Raw genomic sequence first — 22,557 nt, 5'->3', positions numbered from 1 at the left:
AGCAACCACCTGGAAAACGTTAGCAACTGCCTAGCAACCACTTAGCAACACCTTAGCAACCACCTGGAAAACGTTAGCAACGGCCTAGCAACCACTTAGCAACCACTTTAGAAATTATAGCAACTGCCTAGCAACCAGTTAGCAACACCTTAGCAACCACCAGGAAAACGTTAGAAACAGCCTAGCAACAGCTTAGCAACCACATTAGAAACGATAGCAACTGCCTAGCAACCACTTAGCAACACCTTAGCAACCACTAGGAAAACGTAAGCAACTGTTTAGCAACCGCCTTGCAACCACTTAGCAACCATGTGTAATACATTAGCAAATAACTAACAACCGCTTAGCAACAGCTTAGCAACCACCTGTAAGACGTTAGCAACTGCCTAGCAACCACTTTCAAGATTTTAGCATTTATCCAAATGTTTTTAGATTTCAGGGTTTAACCAAACATTTTTAGTTTTCAGCGTTTAACCAAACATTTTTAGATTTCAACGTTTAACCAAACGTTTTTAGATTTCCGTGTTTTTGGCATTTAGCGTTTAGCAACCATTTTAACTTTTTAACGTTATTAGCGTTCTTTTCCAAGCCAACTTAAAGTTCGTTCACGAACTTTACCTTTTCTAGTTATTATTATTATTCTCGCCACGTTTTATAAACAACTACTCCTCCTAGAGCTTTCGAGCTAGAACCACGAAACTTCACACGATGGTAGAACTTATAGCCGCGGGGTGTGCTTGTGCTTTTTGGAGCGATACATCGTACGATTTTCGTAAAAACTTCGTAAACGTACGCCCTTTTTCCCATAGACAATGAACTAGGAGAATTTTGAACGGCCGTGAACGTCACAATATTTAAGATATGAAGCTGAAATTCGGATGACCTATAGAACTTATTGAGTTCTTTCCGAAAATATGTTTTACGAAACGATACGTCGTACGGATTTCGTACAAATGTCGTACGAAGTTTCCCCATAGAAATGAATGGGGGGCCTAGAGTTCTAACTCGCACACGAGCAGCTCTGCGCACGGAACCCCTTCTCTCCCCTGCTCCTCCAGTACTGTGAGTGTATGGAGGAGCTGCTGTATGGAGCAGCTATCAGTCAAAAGTTTGGACACCCCGGCAGCCCAGCCAGGGTTTAGCAACCACCTATTAACTGCTTAGCAACCACCTTAGCAACCACCTGGAAAACCTTCACAACTGCCTAGCAACCACTTAGCAACACCTTAGCAACCACCTGGAAAACGTTAGCAACTACCTAGCAACCACTTAGCAACACCTTAGCAACCACCTGGAAAATGTTAACAACTGCCTAGCAACCACTTAGCAACACCTTAGCAACCACCTGGAAAACGTTAGCAACTGCCTAGCAACCACTGAGCAACCACCTGGAAAACGTTAGCAATTGCCTAGCAACAACTTAGCAACTGCCTAGCAACCACCTGGAATACGTTAGCAACTGCCTAGCAACCACTTAGCAACCACCTGGAAAACGTTAGCAACTGCCTAGCAACAACTTAGCAACTGCCTAGCAACCACCTGGAAAATGTTAGCAACTGCCTAGCAACCATTTCGCAACTGCCTAGCAACCACTTGGAAAACGTTAGCAACTGCCTAGCAACCACTTAGCAACTGCCTAGCAACCACCTGGAAAACGTTAGCAACTGCCTAGCAACCACTTAGCAACCACCTGGAAAACGTTAGCAACTGCCTAGCAACCACTTAGCAACTGCCTAGCAACCACTTGGAAAACGTTAGCAACTGCCTAGCAACCACTTAGCAACTGCCTAGCAACCACCTGGAATACGTTAGCAACTGCCTAGCAACCACTTAGCAACCACCTGGAAAACGTTAGCAACTGCCTAGCAACCACTGAGCAACCACCTGGAAAACGTTAGCAACTGCCTAGCAACCACTTAGCAACTGCCTAGCAACCACCTGGAATACGTTAGCAACTGCCTAGCAACCACTTAGCAACCACCTGGAAAACGTTAGCAACTGCCTAGCAACAACTTAGCAACTGCCTAGCAACCACCTGGAAAATGTTAGCAACTGCCTAGCAACCACTTAGCAACCACCTGGAAAACGTTAGCAACTGCCTAGCAACCACTTAGCAACTGCCTAGCAACCACTTGGAAAACGTTAGCAACTGCCTAGCAACCACTTAGCAACTGCCTAGCAACCACCTGGAAAACGTTAGCAACTGCCTAGCAACCATTTAGCAACCACCTGGAAAACGTTAGCAACTGCCTAGCAACCACTTAGCAACTGCCTAGCAACCACTTGGAAAACATTAGCAACTGCCTAGCAACCACTTAGCAACTGCCTAGCAACCACCTGGAATACGTTAGCAACTGCCTAGCAACCACTTAGCAACCACCTGGAAAACGTTAGCAACTGCCTAGCAACCACTGAGCAACCACCTGGAAAACGTTAGCAACTGCCTAGCAACCACTTAGCAACTGCCTAGCAACCACCTGGAATACGTTAGCAACTGCCTAGCAACCACTTAGCAACCACCTGGAAAACGTTAGCAACTGCCTAGCAACAACTTAGCAACTGCCTAGCAACCACCTGGAAAACGTTAGCAACTGCCTAGCAACCACTTAGCAACCACCTGGAAAACGTTAGCAACTGCCTAGCAACCACTTAGCAACTGCCTAGCAACCACTTGGAAAATGTTAGCAACTGCCTAGCAACCACTTAGCAACTGCCTAGCAACCACCTGGAAAACGTTAGCAACTGCCTAGCAACCACTTAGCAGTTGCCTAGCAACCACCTGGAATATGTTAGCAACTACCTAGCAACCACTTAGCAACCACCTGGAAAATGTTAGCAACTGCCTAGCAACCAGTTAGCAACACCTTAGCAACCACCTGGAAAACGTTAGCAACTGCCTAGCAACCACTTAGCAACCACTTTAGAAATTATAGCAACTGCCTAGCAACCAGTTAGCAACACCTTAGCAACCACCTGGAAAACGTTAGAAACAGCCTAGCAACAGCTTAGCAACCACTTTACAAACGATAGCAACTGCCTAGCAACCACTTAGCAACACCTTAGCAACCACTAGGAAAACGTTAGCAACTGCCTAGCAACCACTTTAGAAATTATAGCAACTGCCTAGCAACCAGTTAGCAACAACTTAGCAACCACCTGGAAAACGTTAGCAACTGCCTAGCAACCACTTAGCAACACCTTAGCAACCACCTGGAAAACGTTAGCAACTGCCTAGCAACCACTTAGCAACCACTTTAGAAATTATAGCAACTGCCTAGCAACCAGTTAGCAACACCTTAGCAACCACCAGGAAAACGTTAGAAACAGCCTAGCAACAGCTTAGCAACCACTTTAGAAACGATAGCAACTGCCTAGTTACCACTTAGCAACACCTTAGCAACCACTAGGAAAACATTAGCAACTGCCTAGCAACCACTTAGCAACCACTTTAGAAATTATAGCAACTGCCTAGCAACCAGTTAGCAACACCTTAACAACCACCTGGAAAATGTTAGCAACTGCCTAGCAACCACTTAGCAACACCTTAGCAACCACCTGCAAAACGTTAGCAACTGCTTAGCAACCACTTAGCAACCACTTTAGAAATTATAGCAACTGCCTAGCAACCAGTTAGCAACACCTTAGCAACCACCAGGAAAACGTTAGAAACAGCCTAGCAACAGCTTAGCAACCACATTAGAAACAATAGCAACTGCCTAACAACCACTTAGCAACACCTTAGCAACCACTAGGAAAACGTAAGCAACTGTTTAGCAACCGCCTTGCAACCACTTAGCAACCATGTGTAATACATTAGCAAATAACTATCAACCACTGAGCAACAGCTTAGCAACCACCTGTAAGACGTTAGCAACTGCCTAGCAACCACTTTCAAGATTTTAGCATTTATCCAAATGTTTTTAGATTTCAGGGTTTAACCAAACATTTTTAGTTTTCAGCGTTTAACCACACATTTTTAGATTTCCGTGTTTTTGGCATTTAGCGTTTAGCAACCATTTTAACTTTTTAACGTTAATAGCGTTCTTTTCCAAGCCAACTTAAAGTTCGTTCACGAACTTTACCTTTTCTAGTTGTTAATGTAAACATACTGACCTTCCTGATTCATGAAAATGTACAAACAACCTTCAAAGCCTTGTGTCACTGTAACATTTAAAAAGAGAGCAAAGTTCATAAAGTAAAAATAATAACTGTATATATAAAGTAAAAGGGGTAGTGCACTATAGGCTCCTGTTGCGCAGCCTAAACTTTTATTCTTAATGGCATTTATTACCCTTTCATTACTTTTGCTTTTATACTTTAAGTAGTTTTAAAAGCAGCACTTTTACCCTTTTAGTTAAAGAGTAAAAAGCTTGAGTTAATACTTCAACTTCTAAATATTTTAAAGAACTTCTAAGTATTTTAAACCCTAGTATCTATATTTCTATTACCTAGAGTAATGAATGGAGATATTTTAGACACCTTTAAAGCTAGCTTGAAACGTGCTACAATCTCTGGCTGTTGAAATTTTAAATAATAACTGTTTTGTGTCCTTTAAATCAATATTTGCAGTACTGATCAAGATTAGGATTATTTTTTAATAGTCATAAGAACTCTCATAAGCTTTTTGTGTTTCCTAAAAAACTTGAAAAAATTAGTTATTGATGAGGAGATTATGGAAAGTGCTGTGGCCCATATGATTAATATGTTTAAAAGACAAATAGTTTAAAGGGTTTAATGGGTTGTTTTAATTTTATCACATGGCTGTATGTTCGTGGTGTGGAGCAGCTGCTGAAGTGCCGTATGGATTACTGATGAAAGGTGATTGGTTCATTTAAAACAGGTAAACCATTAAGGTCAGGTTCACCAGAATAACTTTAACTGGTTATTAATAACTGGGAGATTCTCACAGCGGGTTTGGAGAGGATAGAAGAAGACCACTATCAGAGACACTATTTCACCAACACCCAGTGCAGGGGGCGGGCTCCTGCTGACCAATCCTGGACCAGGGGGCGGGGCTTCGTAGGCGCACAGGTGGAAATAAATAAATAAATAAGGCGATGTAGAGGGGGCGTGGCTTAGTCTGAGCCGCTTCTCGGGAGCGCGCAGTGCGCGTTCAGAGGCGCGCTGACTGAGATCTGAGAGAGATGGAGCTGGACAGCAGGAGGAACCTGAGGGAGAGATGCGCCCTGAAGCAGGACATCCTCAGAGAGTTCCTGGCGGAGATCCTGGGAACCTTCGTGCTGATAGTGAGTAAACCTGGAGCAGATCTGAGCTCAGATCAGTGCGATTAAACACAGTAAACACAGACTTTCACACTGTTAAACCTTTTTCAAGTGTGTTTAACTAACATATGCATCATAATTTCATTTTAAAACACTGCAGAAATGATCTTTTTAAGTAAGTAAATTAACCATATAAATAAGAAGTTGATGATGTAATTTTTGTCTGTTTGCTTTGTTACGTCACTCTGTTGACTTAGTATTGGGAGTTCGGTGTCCTCAAAATGTGAAACTGCACTGCAAAAAAATATTTAACTCAACTCAAGTCAACTCATCTCTTTGCTTTGACTGAGTTCAGTTGTAAAGACGTAACATTTTTATCCTTTATTATCTCAACTATTTATTTAATGCATTATGGATTTAAATAATTTAGATTTAACATCTTCATACATAATTAGTAGAATTTTTTCCCCCCCAAATTTTCACAAGTTTTTTGCTGTACATTCACTTAACATTTCTCAGCTTATTTAGTATATATAGGCTTAATCACATAGACGTTCCTTACAACATTTTTGAGTTATCAATATTTGTTTAAATAACTCTGTAATAACACTGCAGCACCTCAGCAGCACAGAATAAAGGTACAGTAACTTTCTCTCACAGTGTACTGTACAACACAGAGACATTAAAACCTACCCAAAATATAATACAGAAATGCACAAGAAAAGAAGAAAAGGTATTGACACATGTATGGAAAGCTGAAAGCTGGTTGAAAGGCTCTTATATCGACTCAATAAACATTTTCTTTTCAAGTTTTCAGGTTAAAGCACTTTGAATGGATTTAAACCTCCTATTTTAAGTGTTATATTTAAAAAATATTATTACAGTATTAAATGTGTGGGAGTTGTCATTATGCAGCCATAACCAAATTGGGGTTTGAATACCCCTATTTATGATCTAATGATGTTTTTTACAATAGGAAGGTGCATATCATGTCATTTTGCAATTCAGTAGACCCCAATATATTTTGCGATACTGTAAGCAAGGTAATATTATGGCAATTGTTTAAATCTATTTTTTAACACTATGGTTTATAATATCTGAATATACTGCTGAATATAATGCAATTATACACGTACACTTTTGCATTAGACAAGCATTGTATATGCTTTACTCTGAGACTTAGCTTTAAATTTAGCTAGGTTTACAACAAAAATACAACACTGTATTACAATCCCACATGAACTGTCATAAATATACAGTAGAATACTATAGTTCTTTTTATAGTGTTTTATTTGTGATAACATTAATATCACAATACTGTGATTCTGTGATACTCTATACATCACAAGAGAATTCTCTATGGTACTTCACAGCATCTGTGTTACTGAAGAGGATATAATACTCCTAAATAATCAAATACCAGTAAATTTGGGATTTATTGCTGTCAGCAATTACTCTATTTATTAGAAAACTGCCACCATGTGGAGTAATGAAGCAGTAACTTTAATAGGTATAATTGGGGGTCGAGTCTTAGGGAGTTTAGAGTGTCTATGTTTTAATAAAAATAATCCATATTTGACACTTTGTATCGTTAATATATCAAGATATCCCTCACTGTAAACCTAGAAGTTGTTTGAATTACATATAATATCAAATAAATATATAATAAATATATATAATATCAAATAAATCTGTTTTACATAAAAATGGAGATTTCTAAACAATACTCAACTATTTTGAGTTAGTTGAACATTCGTGGGCACATATACTGCACTATTCAAACTGAGATCTTTGAGTTGAATCAACTTATAATAATTGAATTTAGTCTGTTGCCATTAACAGCTTCTTTTCCATTGGCTTCTGTCACAATCGATTTGCATACTGGGTGTGTCCCCCAGTTTTTAGCACTCATCAGTGTGTAGTGATTCCCCCGGGGCTACCTTAGGTAAACTTGTAGATCACATATTATGATTAAATGCTTGGTCTCTGTGTTGTAGCTGTAGAACAGCATCATTTTCTGAGCTGCAGTAACTCTGTGTTCTCGCTGTGCTCTCAGTACTTTTCATTCTTTACTGTTTTCTTTCATCTACTTTTATATTATATTTTATATTTTATATTTAAAAAAATTGTTGAATGGAACCAGAAAGAAGACTAAATACAAGTTCAGGAAAATATTCATTTTAAATATATATGTATATGTTCTCTGTACTTAAAATTATATTACATGAACTTAAAATTTATTAGGTTGTCGATACAACAAAAGTTTTGAATATAGTCAACTTATCGGGTTTTACACACTTGCATTTACAGGCTATTTAAAGTAGAAACAACTCAAGTAAACTGTGTAGATTTAACTATGATCTGAGTACACTTAAATAGCAAGCATAAAGTGAACTTGAAAATAACAGTTATAATTGCTTAACTTTTTCAAGGCAACCGGTTTCCTCATTTTTTTTAAGTAAGATCAACTTATCACATTTTACAGTGTACCTTATATATAAATATATTTGGGAACTGTCATTATGTTTATGAAAACGTATGATAAACCACTGACTTCACAACAGTGAAGTACCATCCCTTAGGAAGACAGCAGGTGCTATATATATATAGGTCATATAATCACATCTTTGCTGAGTAGAGTAGAATAGAGGAGGGTCTTCTCCACTCCTGTAATCTGTGGTTTTAGTGAGTTAACCTCTTCTGACCTCATTTGAGCTCTGACTGCTGAAAGATTAACCATTATCTCACTGTTAGCAGCAGCATGAGTGGAAATATTAGCTGATTTATTCTGTTAATGGGTTGTTAAAGTCAGGGACCCGCTGGGTGCATTCCTGTACAAATCACTTTATTTGTTACTTAAAGTTAAGAGGGGCACTTTATTAGAAAATGGGGCAATTTTTCACAAAAATTGATTTATTTTATTTTTTTTCTAGCATCTTCTGCAGTAATAAAATACATTTGACAGTGATGAATCTTACAATTTTATCTTAATGGGGAATTACTTTTTACTTTCAATTTTACAATCAATTTTGTTTCAAAACATTTCATCTACAGATTTTTTCATAAACAGCGCATTCTTATTATTTAATACAATTATCCAGAAGAAAATGCATGTAAAATACTGTAAAAGTTTTATTGTTTTTTTCACTAATCCCCTATATATTTGCAATTATTTTATTATATTTTTTAACGGAACAAAACTATAGAAATGAGACTTGGATATAACTTTATAGTTATAGTAAGTGAACAGCTTTTATAACAGTATAGATTTACTGTCTTCTGACAATAATGTTTAAATAGCTGCAACTAAAGTGAATACACCTCACAGTGAACAATTGCAATACAAACATTTCCATAAACAGTGTATCCTTATCATTTAATATAATTATCCAGAAAAAAATGCATGGAAAACACTGTAGAAAGTTGTATTGTTTTTGTCATTTAATGAGTAAACTATTAACTGCTTATTCATGCTCAATTTATATGGATTTACATTTACAAAAAAAACCTAAATTACAATTTACAACACAACACAATGGCACAGTGTAAATAAACAATATAATACAGTATAACGCATAATGTGCATATTTCATATGGTTTATTGCTTTAATATATGGTGGAAGTAATTAATAATGCAGCTCTTTTAATATAAACAAAGCTTCATTAATATGATAGTTTATGTCTATTTTTTTAGATATGTATTAACAATGCAGCCCATTTAATAAAAAAAAATGCTGTTTCAATAATGTAAATATTATATTTATGCTGTTATTAATAATGTAGCTCAAAATTAACCAGACTGCATTTATACAGTACTTAATGCTGAGGTTACAAAACCCTTGCATCTCCAAAATGGCAACTTTATAGCGGAAAAAATCCTTCTTAATTCACAATTAAAGTCAATGTAATAAGAATTTATTCCAAGCCTCTCTATTGGCCCCTTCCTCATGAAATTTGGGCACATCATGCAGTCGCCAAAACAAGTGAGCTCACCCTTCAGCAAACTGTTTGCACACTTTCTTGTGCCTCAGCTTCTTGGACAGTGCACTGGCACAGTTAATGCAGTGTGTGGTGTACGGTCTGAGAACTGCAGATGGACCTCCCACTTCTCCAACCTCTGCAGCAATGCTGGCAGCACTCTTTCATCTACAGTATTTTTTAAAGCCAACCATTCTTTTGTCGACTCTGGGGAGGCCTGTTCTGAGCGGAACCCACTCTGGAAAATTGCTTTATAACCCTGGCCATACTGTATCTCACTTTTAGGATGTTAGCTTACTTTGTATAGCCTAGGTGATCTTTATGTAGAGCAACAATTCTGGTCCTTACATCCTCTGAGAGTTCTTTGCCATGAGGTGCCATGTTGAACATTCAGTAATGTGTCCAGTATAAGAGAATTATACCTAAAACACCAAATTTAACAGCCCTATTGAATTACATGACATGGGGGAGGGACAATGACACAATTAGAAACAATTGTGCACGATTTGGACATGTTGACTGTGAGGTGTACTCACTTGTGTTGCAGCTATTTAGACATTAATTGCTGTGTGTTGCATTATTTTCAGAAGACAGTAATTCTATACTGTTCTAAAAGCTGTGTAATGCCTGTTTTACTACGTTATATCCAAGCTTTATTTTTATAGTTTTGTTTCATGAAAACATATGATAAAATATTGGCAAAAATTTAAGTGGATACTTTAAAGCTGATGTCTGTAAGTTTTGGGATTTGGGGCCCTCTCTGGTCAGAATGGGTAATTGTACAGCGCATGCAGAAGAATAATTTTAAACCAGGAGGGTGTGATGCGGTCTCCTTTCAGAGAGGATGAATCTGATTCCAGGTTATGTTCAGACAGAGAGAGAGAGAACTTCACTCCTTCATTTCTTTGGTTTTACTATGGGTAAATGAGCTACTGAGCTCTGAGTTTCCCCTTCTGAAGTCTCCATTGCTCCACCAGCTGCTCGTGTTCAGTAAAACTGAGCTGGATCCTCTTTTAGAGGCTGTACGTGTGACGTAAGTATGTAAAGTCGTGTGACGTGGCCAGAACAAGAACTCCTGTGAAAAGTGACCCGACACCCCAGTTTTTAGAATGAATATTTTACACTTAGCAGATGGTCGTTTCAGCACACTGGTAACATTACACACAATATTTTGTCTCCTCTCCACTTCACTAGACAATGCCTCTGCTTTCAGTTTAGAAAAAAAATAATATGGACTGCCGCTTTAAATAACAACTGTCAGATTCACGTTATGTCAAAACACAAGGTTGTTTACATTAAAAAGGCAGCTTCTAATTATGCAGCTTATTTTTAGCCTTATTTAGGCCTCGGTTAGGCTTTTAGCTAAACTCTGAGCGCTGAAGTCAATCACAAGCATGAGCTATTACCGGATTGGACGTCTTTTGTTGCTTCTCTGTGGTTTTCAGTGCAGAGTTAGTCTCATTCTTTGATCAGGCAGATTCTTCTAATTAGACCTGAAGTTCTGGGGAACAGGCCGGTTCTCTATGACAGAGTTTTATGATTGGAGAGGAGAGATGACTGCTGTGTTGTGACCGGCCCCTCTGTTCCTGTGAGCTGATTTGCTGTGCCTGTCTCTGCCCCCATCTCTGCCCCCGTCTCTGCCCTCACCTCTGCCCTGTGTATCTGCCCCTGTCCTGTTCCAGCTCTTCGGCTGTGGTTCCGTGGCCCAGACTGTGCTGAGCAAAGGGGCTCTGGGAGAACCACTCACCATCCATATTGGCTTCACCACTGGAGTGATGCTGGCCGTCTACATGGCAGGAGGAGTGTCAGGTGACTGAATATACACACACACATACAGTACTAAAGTCAAAAGTTTGGACACACATTCTCATTCAATAGTTTTTTTATTTTTCCTATGTTGTAAATTAATACTATACTATACTAAAGTGATCCAGACACATACGGAATCATGTAGTAACTTAAAAGTGATAAACAACCCAAAATATTCTGTGATATAGGTGGTTTCTGAGGTTAATAACTCTATTGAACTTACAGTATTATCCTGTGCAACAGAGATAGCTCTTGCTCTTCCTTTTCTGGGGCGGTCCTGATGAGAGCCAGTTTCATCATACTGTTTTTAATGTTCTTTGCAACTGTACTTAAGGGTAATTTCCAAGTTTTTGAAATGTTTCGGATTGACTGACTTTCATATTTACTGTACACCAACTTCATCTATTCACAGCACAAGAGGTGCCTACTTTGAATAATAATTCCATATGCTTTTCTTTATAGTTCGAATGACTTAATATTAATCTATAGTGCAGAACAGGATAAAACAGGGTAAACAGGGTATAAACAGGGTGAGTCACAAGTCTCAGAAACAAACATGGAAAATTACATATACGAATGCCCCAGCAGGTAATTGGTGAGGGAACTTATCTTTTAGGCTATGTCTGGACTATGGTCGACACCTTCAAAGCCACCATATTGGATCAAGGCCTGCAATTTTGCATGATATTGGGCATTTTTGACATTTAAATATTTTTTTTAATGATATATATTGCAATAGTAAACAATGCAGGACCCATGATGTCACCAGTCCCACCCCCACTCGCAGAGTGCATAGAGTCAGCCGATCACTCAAAACCTGAGGATAACATCAAAACAAAAATGATAGTCTCTTTAATTGGCCATTTTAATGGTCTTTTAAATGGTAAATACGAGCGTAAATAAGAGACTGATTTCGGCTATAACTGGAAATTTCTGTGCAAAACTGCCGGACTGAGGTGCACAGCTTTCGACAGGCTGTCAGCCACTGCGTTTACAAGCATGTGTCCAGCCGTGTGGAGGCCATGAGGTTACTTTGTGTTTACGCCCGCTCCCCTCCCCCTCGTGCTCTCCTTTATCGTGCAGCCCTAGCTGACACCATGTTCTGCTGCATTGTGGCACAAATTCTGGCTAAGTAATTGTTGAGGTTTCTTTATCACTAGTGCTCTTTAGACAACCTCTATGTGACTTGTTGTCCACAGCTGTGAGAGATGCAACAGCGCTGTGTAAATTGGTGTGTTTTTGGCTTGTTGGTTGTTGAAGTCTACGGCCATGACATGACAAGCGAGTATTTCTGAGAAATTTCTGGTCTTTAACATGCTATGTGACCACCTTTTCATTGAAAAAACTTGCCCTACTTGATCCAATATTGCGGCTTTTATGATGGCGGCCACGTTCCAGATACTGGTCTCCCTCACCCAGTGCTTTTACATTACATTACATTACATTACAAATGCATTTGGCAGACGCTTTTGTCCAAAGCGACACAATAGTGAAATACAAAAATAATAGAAGTTTAAAGGTAAAAACACCTTTAGATAGGACCTAAAGGAGGTCGAAGGGAAATAATGGGATAGAGGAGTGAAGGAGGGGAAGAAGGAAATGAGGTTAGAAGTAGTTAGTGTGTTAGAGGTGTTAGGAGAGTAAGTGTTCTTTGAAGAGCTCTGTCTTCAGGAGTTTATTAAAGATAGTGAGAGATTCTCCTGATCTGGTAGTAGAAGGTAGTTAGTTAGAGGTGTTAGGAGAGTAAGTGCTCTTTGAAGAGCTCTGTCTTCAGGAGTTTATTAAAGATAGTGAGAGATTCTCCTGATCTGGTAGTAGAAGGTAGTTAGTTAGAGGTGTTAGGAGAGTAAGAGCTCTTTGAAGAGCTCTGTCTTCAGAAGTTTATTAAAGATAGTGAGAGATTCTCCTGATCTGGTAGTAGAAGGTAGTTAGTTAGAGGTGTTAGGAGAGTAAGTGCTCTTTGAAGAGCTCTGTCTTCAGGAGTTTATTAAAGCTAGTGAGAGATTCTCCTGATCTGGTAGTAGAAGGTAGTTAGTTAGAGGTGTTAGGAGAGTAAGTGCTCTTTGAAGAGCTCTGTCTTCAGGAGTTTATTAAAGATAGTGAGAGATTCTCCTGATCTGGTAGTAGAAGGTAGTTAGTTAGAGGTGTTAGGAGAGTAAGTGCTCTTTGAAGAACTCTGTCTTCAGGACAAAAAAATAGTGAGAGATTCTCCATTGCTTGCTGGGGTATTTATATATGTATATATTATTCTAAAATTCTGAAATTAAATTGTGTTCTGAGAATGTCTGTGTAATTCACACACTATACTAATTTAAGAGGACAAACATCTCATTAATATCTGTTATTACTGTTAATACCTGTTAACAACAATTGTCGATAATGTATTGTTAAAAAGTACAGGATGACATTGTAATTATTTTTTTTAAATCTCAGTAATAACTACAGTTACAGGAATATCTTTATTCAAATAAATGTTTATGGTGTATGTACTGATAATATTAAAATAATATCTCCTCTTGTCGCTACATTTTTACATCCAGCAAACAATAGAAATCTATGAATCTAAAAATCCTCTGCCTCTAAATAAACCTCTAATACAGCTCAATACACCCTGCTGTGGTGAACAAAGGGCAAATGCAGGTGAAAAGACTTCCTGAACACTAATAATAAGCCCTCAGTTGGACTCAATATGCCCCATACTGGTCCTGCTGCCTTGACCTATGAGAGTGGTGAATTAGGTTCAGAAGGTTATGGACTCCTACCTCATATGAACTGCAGGATTACAGAGTTACATAATTGAGCAGAGGGCATCATGTTGGTGATCTTTGCCACAAAAAAATGGCACAATACTTAAAGACATTGTCTCAATACCTGATGTCTACTGCACAACTTTCTTTTGCCAAACATGAGCCAAATGGACAAACTGTACTCAAATAAGAACAGAACCTTAATCTGAATGTATTTGCACACACACACACACACACACACACACAAACACGCATATTAGATAAGGCATACATTTACTTTATTATTAATAAAATAAAAACATATTTTAGAAATTAAACCTTTGTTTTTTTGGCTTGTTTATGCGGTTTTGTTTTGTTTTGTTGTTTTTTTTCTCCCTTTTTTTGGTTTGTCTAATACTTATTTTCTAATTATATTAATTATTAATGATTAAATGGTCACAGTGTTAGACCACAGCAAACATATAACAATATAGGATGTGCAATAAGTCAAATTATAGCAAACAATTCATGCCACAATTGTTTGATACAAAAGGAAAGCCTATTCTCAATGTACAAATAATACAAATAATACATACAAAAAAAATCATAAAAAAGTGGTGATTTTTCCTCACTGTTTTCTTTAAAATTCAAATCTCCAATCTCTCCTCATGGATTGTAGTGTCATTAATAGTTCTTATCATAACAGCAGCTGGTTTGGTAAATCAGAGCTTAATTATGGTAAATCAGGTGAGCTGGAACCAAGTTGTGTTCTTCAGACTAGCTCTTAAGATCTTATGCTGCATTTAATTTTAGTTTGGGTATTGGAGTTTTCCAAGTTCCAGGTAGGAAATATTTTCTTGGTGTTTGAATGGTCAACACACACAACCTGGCCAAAAAAAAGTCACATCATATTTTGTTGGACCGTCTTTAGCTTAGATTGCGGCACACATTCACTGTGGCGTTGTTTCAATAAGCTTCTACAACGTCACAAGATTATTTATTTTAATCCAGCGTTGGATTAAATTTCACCAAGATCTTGCAGCAGCATTGATGATGGTAGAGTCTGACCACTGCACAAAGCAGCTCTTCTCCATCCAGCACATCCCAAAGATTCTCAATGAGGTTAAGATCTGGACTCTGTGGTGAACTCTCTCAATACATGTGTAAAATGATGATCTCATTCTCCCTGAATCCTGAACTCTTTCACAATTCAAGACCCATGAATCCTGATATTATTATCTTGGAATATGGCCGTACCATCAGGGAAGAAAAAATCCATTGATGGAATAATCTGGTCTATATTCAGTATATTCAGGTAGTCAGCTGACCTCATTCTTTCAGCACATACTGTTGCTGAACCTAAACCTGCAGACCAACAGCAGCATCAACCCCACATCATTTACTTACTTACATCCAGGGGGTGACTTTTGTTATGGCTAGGCAGTGTACCATTTAATGCACTGGAAACCCATAGACCCCTTGGAAGTTACATGGGATTCTTAATTTTCTCTCTGGGCCAAATTGATGCTGACCAATCACAAGGCTTACAACATAGCTCCGCCCCTCTCTTCCAGTCTAAGAAACCGGAACCAGCGGTCTGGTGAGCTATTGGTTAGCAACCATCTTAGTGACTATCAAGCTGTCCAAATGTTCTCAATCTCAAGGCTGTGTCCGTTGCCGTGGTAATGTAAACGACAGAAACAAACATATATTGAAACTTGCTGAATGCTTCACACCCAAGTTTAGTATTATACAAAAAATATATAATCAATATATTAAAAGCTGTTCCCAGGGGATTTATATGGAGGGATGTGCAGTTAGTGTTTAATAGACTTGTTTAAGATATGTTTGTGCGTATGTGTGTATTTCTGCCGCTGAGGCTTCACTGGGTAGGTTTTTATGGATTGTCACGTGGAGAATGCTAATCTATAGCAATTATACAGACGAGTCAGGAATTCCTTCTAAATGTCACTTCCTTTTATTTCTGTTTGGGAGTTGCTGAATAAGGCAGTGTGTGGGCTGAATCACACGGCAGCATCACTGCAGAATCATGAAGAGTAATTTTAATTGGACTGGCATTTCACATTATCACTACAGAGAAATGAGGCGTGAAAATGAAAACACAGCACTTTGCTTTGCCGCCAAAGACCGAATCCAGGACAGAACTCTACTCAGGGCAGAAACTACAAGCAGGCATAGAACATGCTTCTGACTGTTTATTCACTGATTTCTGTACAAGATTTAGAGTCCAACCCAAGAGTGAATAACAGTAACAAAGTATAAGACATGCAGAACCAGCGTACCAGTACCTTAGAGTCCAGGACAACTCAAAGAATTAATACTGCTCAGTCCAAGTACCAATACTGCAGAGTATAAATCCTGTTTATGTACCAATACTCTAGACTAAAACACAACTCTGAGTATCAATACTATAGAGTCCAACACAACTCTAAATACCAATACTATAGAGTCCAACACAACTCTAAATACCAATACTATAGAGTCCAACACAACTCTAAATACCAATACTATAGAGTCCAACACAACTCTAAATACCAGTACTTTAGAGTTTAACACAACTCTGAACACCAATACCATAGAGTCCAACACAACTCTGATTACCAATACCATAGAGTCCAACACAACTCTGAATACCAATACCATAGAGTCCAACACAACTCTAAATACCAATACTTTAGAATCCAACACAACTCTGAGTACCAATCCTTTAGAGTCCAACACAACTCTAAGCACCAGTACTTTAGTAGAGTCCAAGGCAAGTTTAAGAATTAATACAGTACAACACAAATCTACAAACCAATGCTATAAAGTCTAGGAAAAATCTAAATATAAACCATGTTTGAGTACCACTACCACTAGTACTCTAGTATTAGTTGAAGACTGAGTACGGGAGAGACGTTGGAGAGAAGTACCAGTACCAGCACAGTAGAGTTTAAAACAAGTCTGTGTAGAAGTATTAAGAAAGTCAGGACAAAACATGTTTCTGTACCAATACTGTACAGTGCAAGAAAATTCTGATATCAGCACTGTAGAGCCCATTTCTAGAAATCTTAGAATCCAGTATAAGTCTGAGTTCCAGTTATATAGAGTCCAAGACTACTCTAAATCCCAATGCTAAATAGTGCGAGAGCTATATGAAGGTGAGGAACTATTTTAAAGGGTTTGTTCTGTACTCATCTATATGCAGACCCATAAGCAGAGGAGAGGAAGTCATTTGCATTGAGTAGTGGTTAGTGGTCAGCTAACCCACTCCTCCCCGGGATAGTGGTCTTCAAACTGCCACCGACTCTTCCTGGAGCTGACCATCATAAGCCATTGTTTTGCATTAGCTGCCCGAGTTAGACCAGTAACCCACGTGACCGAATGGAGGCTTATGCACCCAGCAGTGACATACGTGATGATGAGCATAGGTACTGAAGTAATGAGCTTTTCTGGGGCACAGGCCCAGGTGGGGCGGAGGGCGGGCGTGGGGGTGAGTTTCACCAGCAGCAGGGAGGGAGAGGCCAGAGTTTTCCGCTTGTTGTTTTCCCGAAGCTTTAGAGGGGCCGGGGGGAGGAAACGTGGGCAAGAGTTGGCTGGTTTAACTCGTAGCGTAGTGGAGTTAATGTGGGGTCACTCCTACGCCCTACAGTGGCCTAAGAGGACTTAGGCAGATTATGTCAGGGCCAATTCCCATTGCCTTTTTCAGCCGGTTGTTGTGGACAGTGTTTGTGAACAACAGTGTGGATTAGGTGGAGAGGAAGTGAGTGTATCCTGGCTGCTATATCAGAACGGCTGCTGTTTACTTGGGGTGAATATATGATTATGAATGGATCATCAGAAACAAAACTCCAAATCAGAAAAAAACTTTGGGACAATATGGAAAATGGATTTTTATTTGATTACAGAAAATATAACTCCAAGATATTTAATTATCGTTTTGTCTGCTCAACTTTCAAACAATTAAATTTCTTAGCATATACCCATTCATGCAGTTCCAGTCAAACAGGTGATTGTAACCATGATTTGGTCCAAAAACAGCATTAAAAAAAACAAGTATTTAAGGAGATAAAATGATCTCCAGTTTGTTACAAATGTGTGATATTATGATTAAAATGTTTAAAACAATGTTTATCAAAGGAAGATTGAAAAGGATTTGTGAATTTCTTCCTCTACAGCCCATAACATCATTAAACCATTAAAAAAATGGGGAGGAATTTCAGTATCCCCCCCACTCCTCTGATCCCTAGCTAATAGAACTACATGGTCAATAGATTACTTTATACACCTTTATCAACAACAAGCTCACCATGTCCAGAAGCACCATCCAATTCTCTACTGGACTTGGAGGAATCTGGGATAACAATCACACAGTGGAAACACAGACAAACCAGTATTCCAGATTTTTTATGGAAGAATCTGATGTGTTTGTTGGACAAATTAAACAAAATAACACCAAAAACAGGTAATCACTTGGTATCCTGGTGATTTGACCATGCAAAAATGGGTTAAACCTCATTTTAGTAACATACGAGTGGAATCAAATAACTAATTTCCTTCTCTTTTAGAGAATGTAGCCTGTTAAAGGTACAGCTATGCTAGATGTGTGTACAGTGCAACATCCCAATGTAATCAAACAGATGACACGAAGAGACCTCTATTGATTGTAGCATCTTCCAAACAACACACTGAGCATCATCATGCTTTTAACCTCCATTTGTTCCATGACAAAATATGGATCATTAAAATGTGGTGCCACAAAAACAGACCACAAACTCTATGAGCTGTTAAGACCCATTACTGAATCAATAGCGCTGGGGGTGACGGCAACACTACAGTTGTTATATCTGAAGATGTTGACCAGCAGTATATAAACGAATCATGAAGTGTTACCTCAGGGGACAGCTTGGGAATGCCCACACCTCTATAAGTTATAAGGTGTTATCTTGTGAGTGAAGTTGGCGGCAATGAACATTTAACATTCCTCAAGCCACAGTTTCACATGTGTACTGGGAATACATTATACTGGGCTCCAGACTGCGCTTACTTTTCTCAAAATTGCAACCGCTAATAAATTTTTTTTTATACTTTTTTAAAAAAGTATTATGATTTATTTTCAGTGGGTTTATTATTTGTTATGGGTAATGCTGCATAAGCTGCATTTTAACATTTTAAAATTCACACAATCAGCCACAAACTAGCTCTCCTAGCACCAGTGGACTATTAGAGGACACATATAAAGAATGTAGTTGAACTACCGTCCACTTCAACCAAAATATTGCCACAGAAAGACATTTGGCCTCAGGAATTTGACTGTGGTGAAACACAGCAAGATAGTTCAATACTTAATGTTTTGCATATTATTACACACAGCCCTGGTCATAGAAGGCTTACAGCATCTGACTAGAATTGTCTGTCCAATCAAGCAAGCAACTCTATCAGAAATGACATCCACATCCAAGGCAAGAGACCCCGCCCACATATCCCACAGATCATTGCAGTGTTTGTAAACTTCCATGAAAAATGGCAAAAGTAGTTGGACACAATACCAATTCCATGTGGGTTATATAAATGGTTAGATCACACTCTACATATCTGCTCACAATTTACTCTATATTGATTGTCTGGTTATTGTGGTATTAAATCAAGAGTTTATTTGTTGGAGTAACTGTCTCTACTGTGCAGAGAAGGCTTTCTACTATAATTTGGAGTATTGCTGTGATGATTTCATTGCATTCAGCAACAAGTGTTAGTAAGGTCAGAAGGTTGGATAATCATAACAAGGAGATTACCGTGCATCTCACGATACAACATTATCACGATACACTGCTCATGATAACGATGATATCACAATATTGCGATTCTGTGATAGTAAATATATATCACAATACAATTCTCTATGATACTTAACAGCATCTGTGTTACTGAAAGAAGATAAAATACTCTTAAATAGGTAAATACCAAGAATTATGGATTTATTGGTGTCAGTTTTACAGAATTTTTATTTCTAATGTTTTCCCCATCACTAGTAATTCCCCAACACCAGGAGGGTAAAGACTACACCATGCCTCTTCTGATACTTCTCTTTTCAAACTGCTGTGGTAAACAATGGCAAGCTACATGAACAGGATTCAAACTGGCAAACTCCTGATCGTAGTGGCGGCGCTTAGCCCCGTTTTACAGAATTTAACAATTAATATTCTTTACCGCAGTTTTACCCTATTCATTTAATAATAGGCCACTATGTGGAGTAATGAAGCAGTAACTTTAGTAAGTCTAATTAGGGATGAGTATTAGGAATAGGAGATCCTAAGCTTAAAAAAATCCATATTTGACACCATATATTGATTTGATAAGATATGAACGAAACTGGAATTAATAAGTCCATAGTGTGCCAAGAAAACATTCCCTACCACCTCCACCAGCCTGGACTGGTAACAAAAGGCAAGTAAGGTGAATTGTTTAATCATGTTGATGCCACATTCTGGATTTATGAGCCTGAGTCCACTGCAGCCTCAGCTTTCTGTTCTTGTCTGACAGCACTACTGTAGATCCCAACATAAATGTGCTTTTCTGCTCAATATGGCTCAGCTAAACAGGTGCCACTATGCTGTGCTTATAGCTTATGTACTTGCTAAATAACATAAATGTTCTTGTATCATTTATACAGGAGGCCATGTTAACCCAGCTGTATCTTTGGCTATGGTGGTCCTCGGGAAGCTTCCACTGAAGAAATTCCCTGTGTACGTGGTTGCACAGTTCATTGGTGCGTTTGCAGGCTCCTGTGCTGTGTTCGGGCTGTACTATGGTGAGTGAATACTTCACTACGTCCCCCGTCTCAGGCCAGTAGAGTAGGACTCTAAAGTACACAGAAACATATAGTGCAAACATCAGTTCAACCCCTCAGAGTACTGACAAAACATTGACAAATCACACTGCCTGTAAAGCATGAAGTTGTAGTATTATTATATTTTTATTGTAGACAGTATAAACCCAATATATTTCATGTGTGTTTGGTCAACATCATTTAATTTGAAATGCATGCATTCCTGCATTTTAGGTCTGGTGATGACAACAAGTAACTGAAAACATGATTTGTGATTGGTTTGTCAACAAATGATTTACCTTCCTGGTTGTTTTTGGGATAGTTCAATTGTGAAAAGCAAGAATGTCTGTATATTAATTAATTAATGAAACGAAACTCACCAGAACAGACCTGACCAAATATCTTGGGTTCATACTATTACAACCTTTTTTGATTTAAGGTTGTGTAATGCTTACTAAAGAGAAATAAAAACTAACAGAAAGAACATAACACTTTCACAGATGCCTTGATGGACCACACCAATGGTGTTCTGCTGGTCACGGGTGAAAATGCCACTGCAAACATATTTGCCTCCTATCCAGCAAAACATCTCTCAGTACTTAATGGATTCATTGATCAGGTAAGAAAACACATCAATCCTACAGGCTACGCTCGCACAGTAGTTAACTTTTACATTATTTGTGACACAGGTATGACGTTTTTGCGGCATTGTGAATGACAAAAACACACTGTCATTTTCTATTCCAATTGGGTGCCATTACAATATGTGGTATTTAAACCCTGGTTTGGGGCGAGGTCTTTGTTATTAATAGTGTTGTAGTACTCGAGTCCGGTCTCGGTCTCGTCTCAGACTCGACCTTGTTTGGAATCAGTCTTGTCTCGATCTCGGGGTAAGCTACTCATGCTTTTATTTAGTATGCAATCAATGCACTTTTTATTTTGAATAGTCTGATGTTAAGTTACCTTGCTGGAGTTATGGTCTGGTTATGTGAATCATCGTGAATTTGATTGCAGGACTTTCCAAAAGAAGAAACATTCAGCAAAATGTAAATTGTGCATTCCTATAACAGAGACCTCAGGGATCATGACTAATTTTTCCAGACATCTAGAAAAAAAGGAGAGATAAGTACAAACTAGCGAGATAACTTATGTTAGCAGCGAATAAGCTAACATACTAATGTTATCGGAAAGAGCACTGACCTTAGCACCATGCTAGTTAACCTTAACAACAAGCTAGCTAACACACTAATGTAAATGGTAAGAGAACTAAAGCTAGCGACAAGCCAGCTAACCTTAGTGATGAGCTAGCTAAAATACTAATGTTACCGGGGAGAGAACTAAGGCTAGTGATGAGTTAGCTAACCTTAGTGACGAGCTAGCTAACACACTAATGTTACCAGGGAGTAGAACTAAAGGTAGTGATGAGCTAGCTAACCTTAGTGACGAGCTAGCTAAACTACTAATGTTACCAGGGAGTAGAACTAAAGGTAGTGATGAGCTAGCTAACCTTAGTGAGGAGCTAGCTAAAATACTAATGTCACCAGGGAGTAGAACTAAAGGTAGTGATGAGCTAGCTAACCTTAGTGACGAGCTAGCTAATTTTAGTGGCAAGCTAGCTTAAATACTAATGTTACCGGGGAGAGAACTAAAGGTAGTGATAAGCTAGTGTTGCCGGCGCCAGGTCTAGGGGTTACACAGCAAGGGATACACAGACCCATCAGCACTGTGTATCCTGAGAAATAACTGGATCTGCAAGTCTGCAAGTCAGTGGAGGACACAAAGCAATTAAGCAGCTTGTTTCTTTCATTCATTTCATCACTTCAATAATTATTATTTAGTTTTTTTCATATATAATAGCAAGGTATAAAATATAATTTGTTCATATAAAAATACACATGCACATTCTTGTTGTAATTTACCCTGTATATACTTCCCATTGTAAATATGTTGTAAATATGTAAAATACAGAATACTTATTATATTTGGTTTCTTTGTC

General features: G+C 38.4%; 1 protein-coding gene across 2 annotated transcripts in view; it reads left to right on the top strand.

The window, feature by feature from the left end:
- The first annotated feature begins 5,098 nt into the window (after positions 1 to 5,098).
- aqp9b (aquaporin 9b) overlaps positions 5,099 to 22,557 on the top strand; it is a 34,228-nt gene continuing 16,769 nt past the window's right edge. For both annotated transcript variants that reach the window (XM_007230462.3, XM_049471156.1), the window contains exons 1-4: positions 5,099 to 5,246; positions 10,883 to 11,009; positions 20,406 to 20,543; positions 21,062 to 21,180. In XM_007230462.3, coding sequence (XP_007230524.1) covers positions 5,145 to 5,246; positions 10,883 to 11,009; positions 20,406 to 20,543; positions 21,062 to 21,180 — 486 coding nt within the window. In that variant the 5' untranslated portion in view covers positions 5,099 to 5,144. The remainder of the gene's footprint in view (positions 5,247 to 10,882; positions 11,010 to 20,405; positions 20,544 to 21,061; positions 21,181 to 22,557) is intronic.

The sequence above is a fragment of the Astyanax mexicanus genome, chromosome 23 (assembly GCF_023375975.1).
Source record: "Astyanax mexicanus isolate ESR-SI-001 chromosome 23, AstMex3_surface, whole genome shotgun sequence".
NCBI classification, from domain to species: domain Eukaryota; kingdom Metazoa; phylum Chordata; class Actinopteri; order Characiformes; family Acestrorhamphidae; genus Astyanax; species Astyanax mexicanus.
Note: the sequence above shows the minus strand (reverse complement) of the source record. Positions and strands in the feature narration are given on the sequence as shown.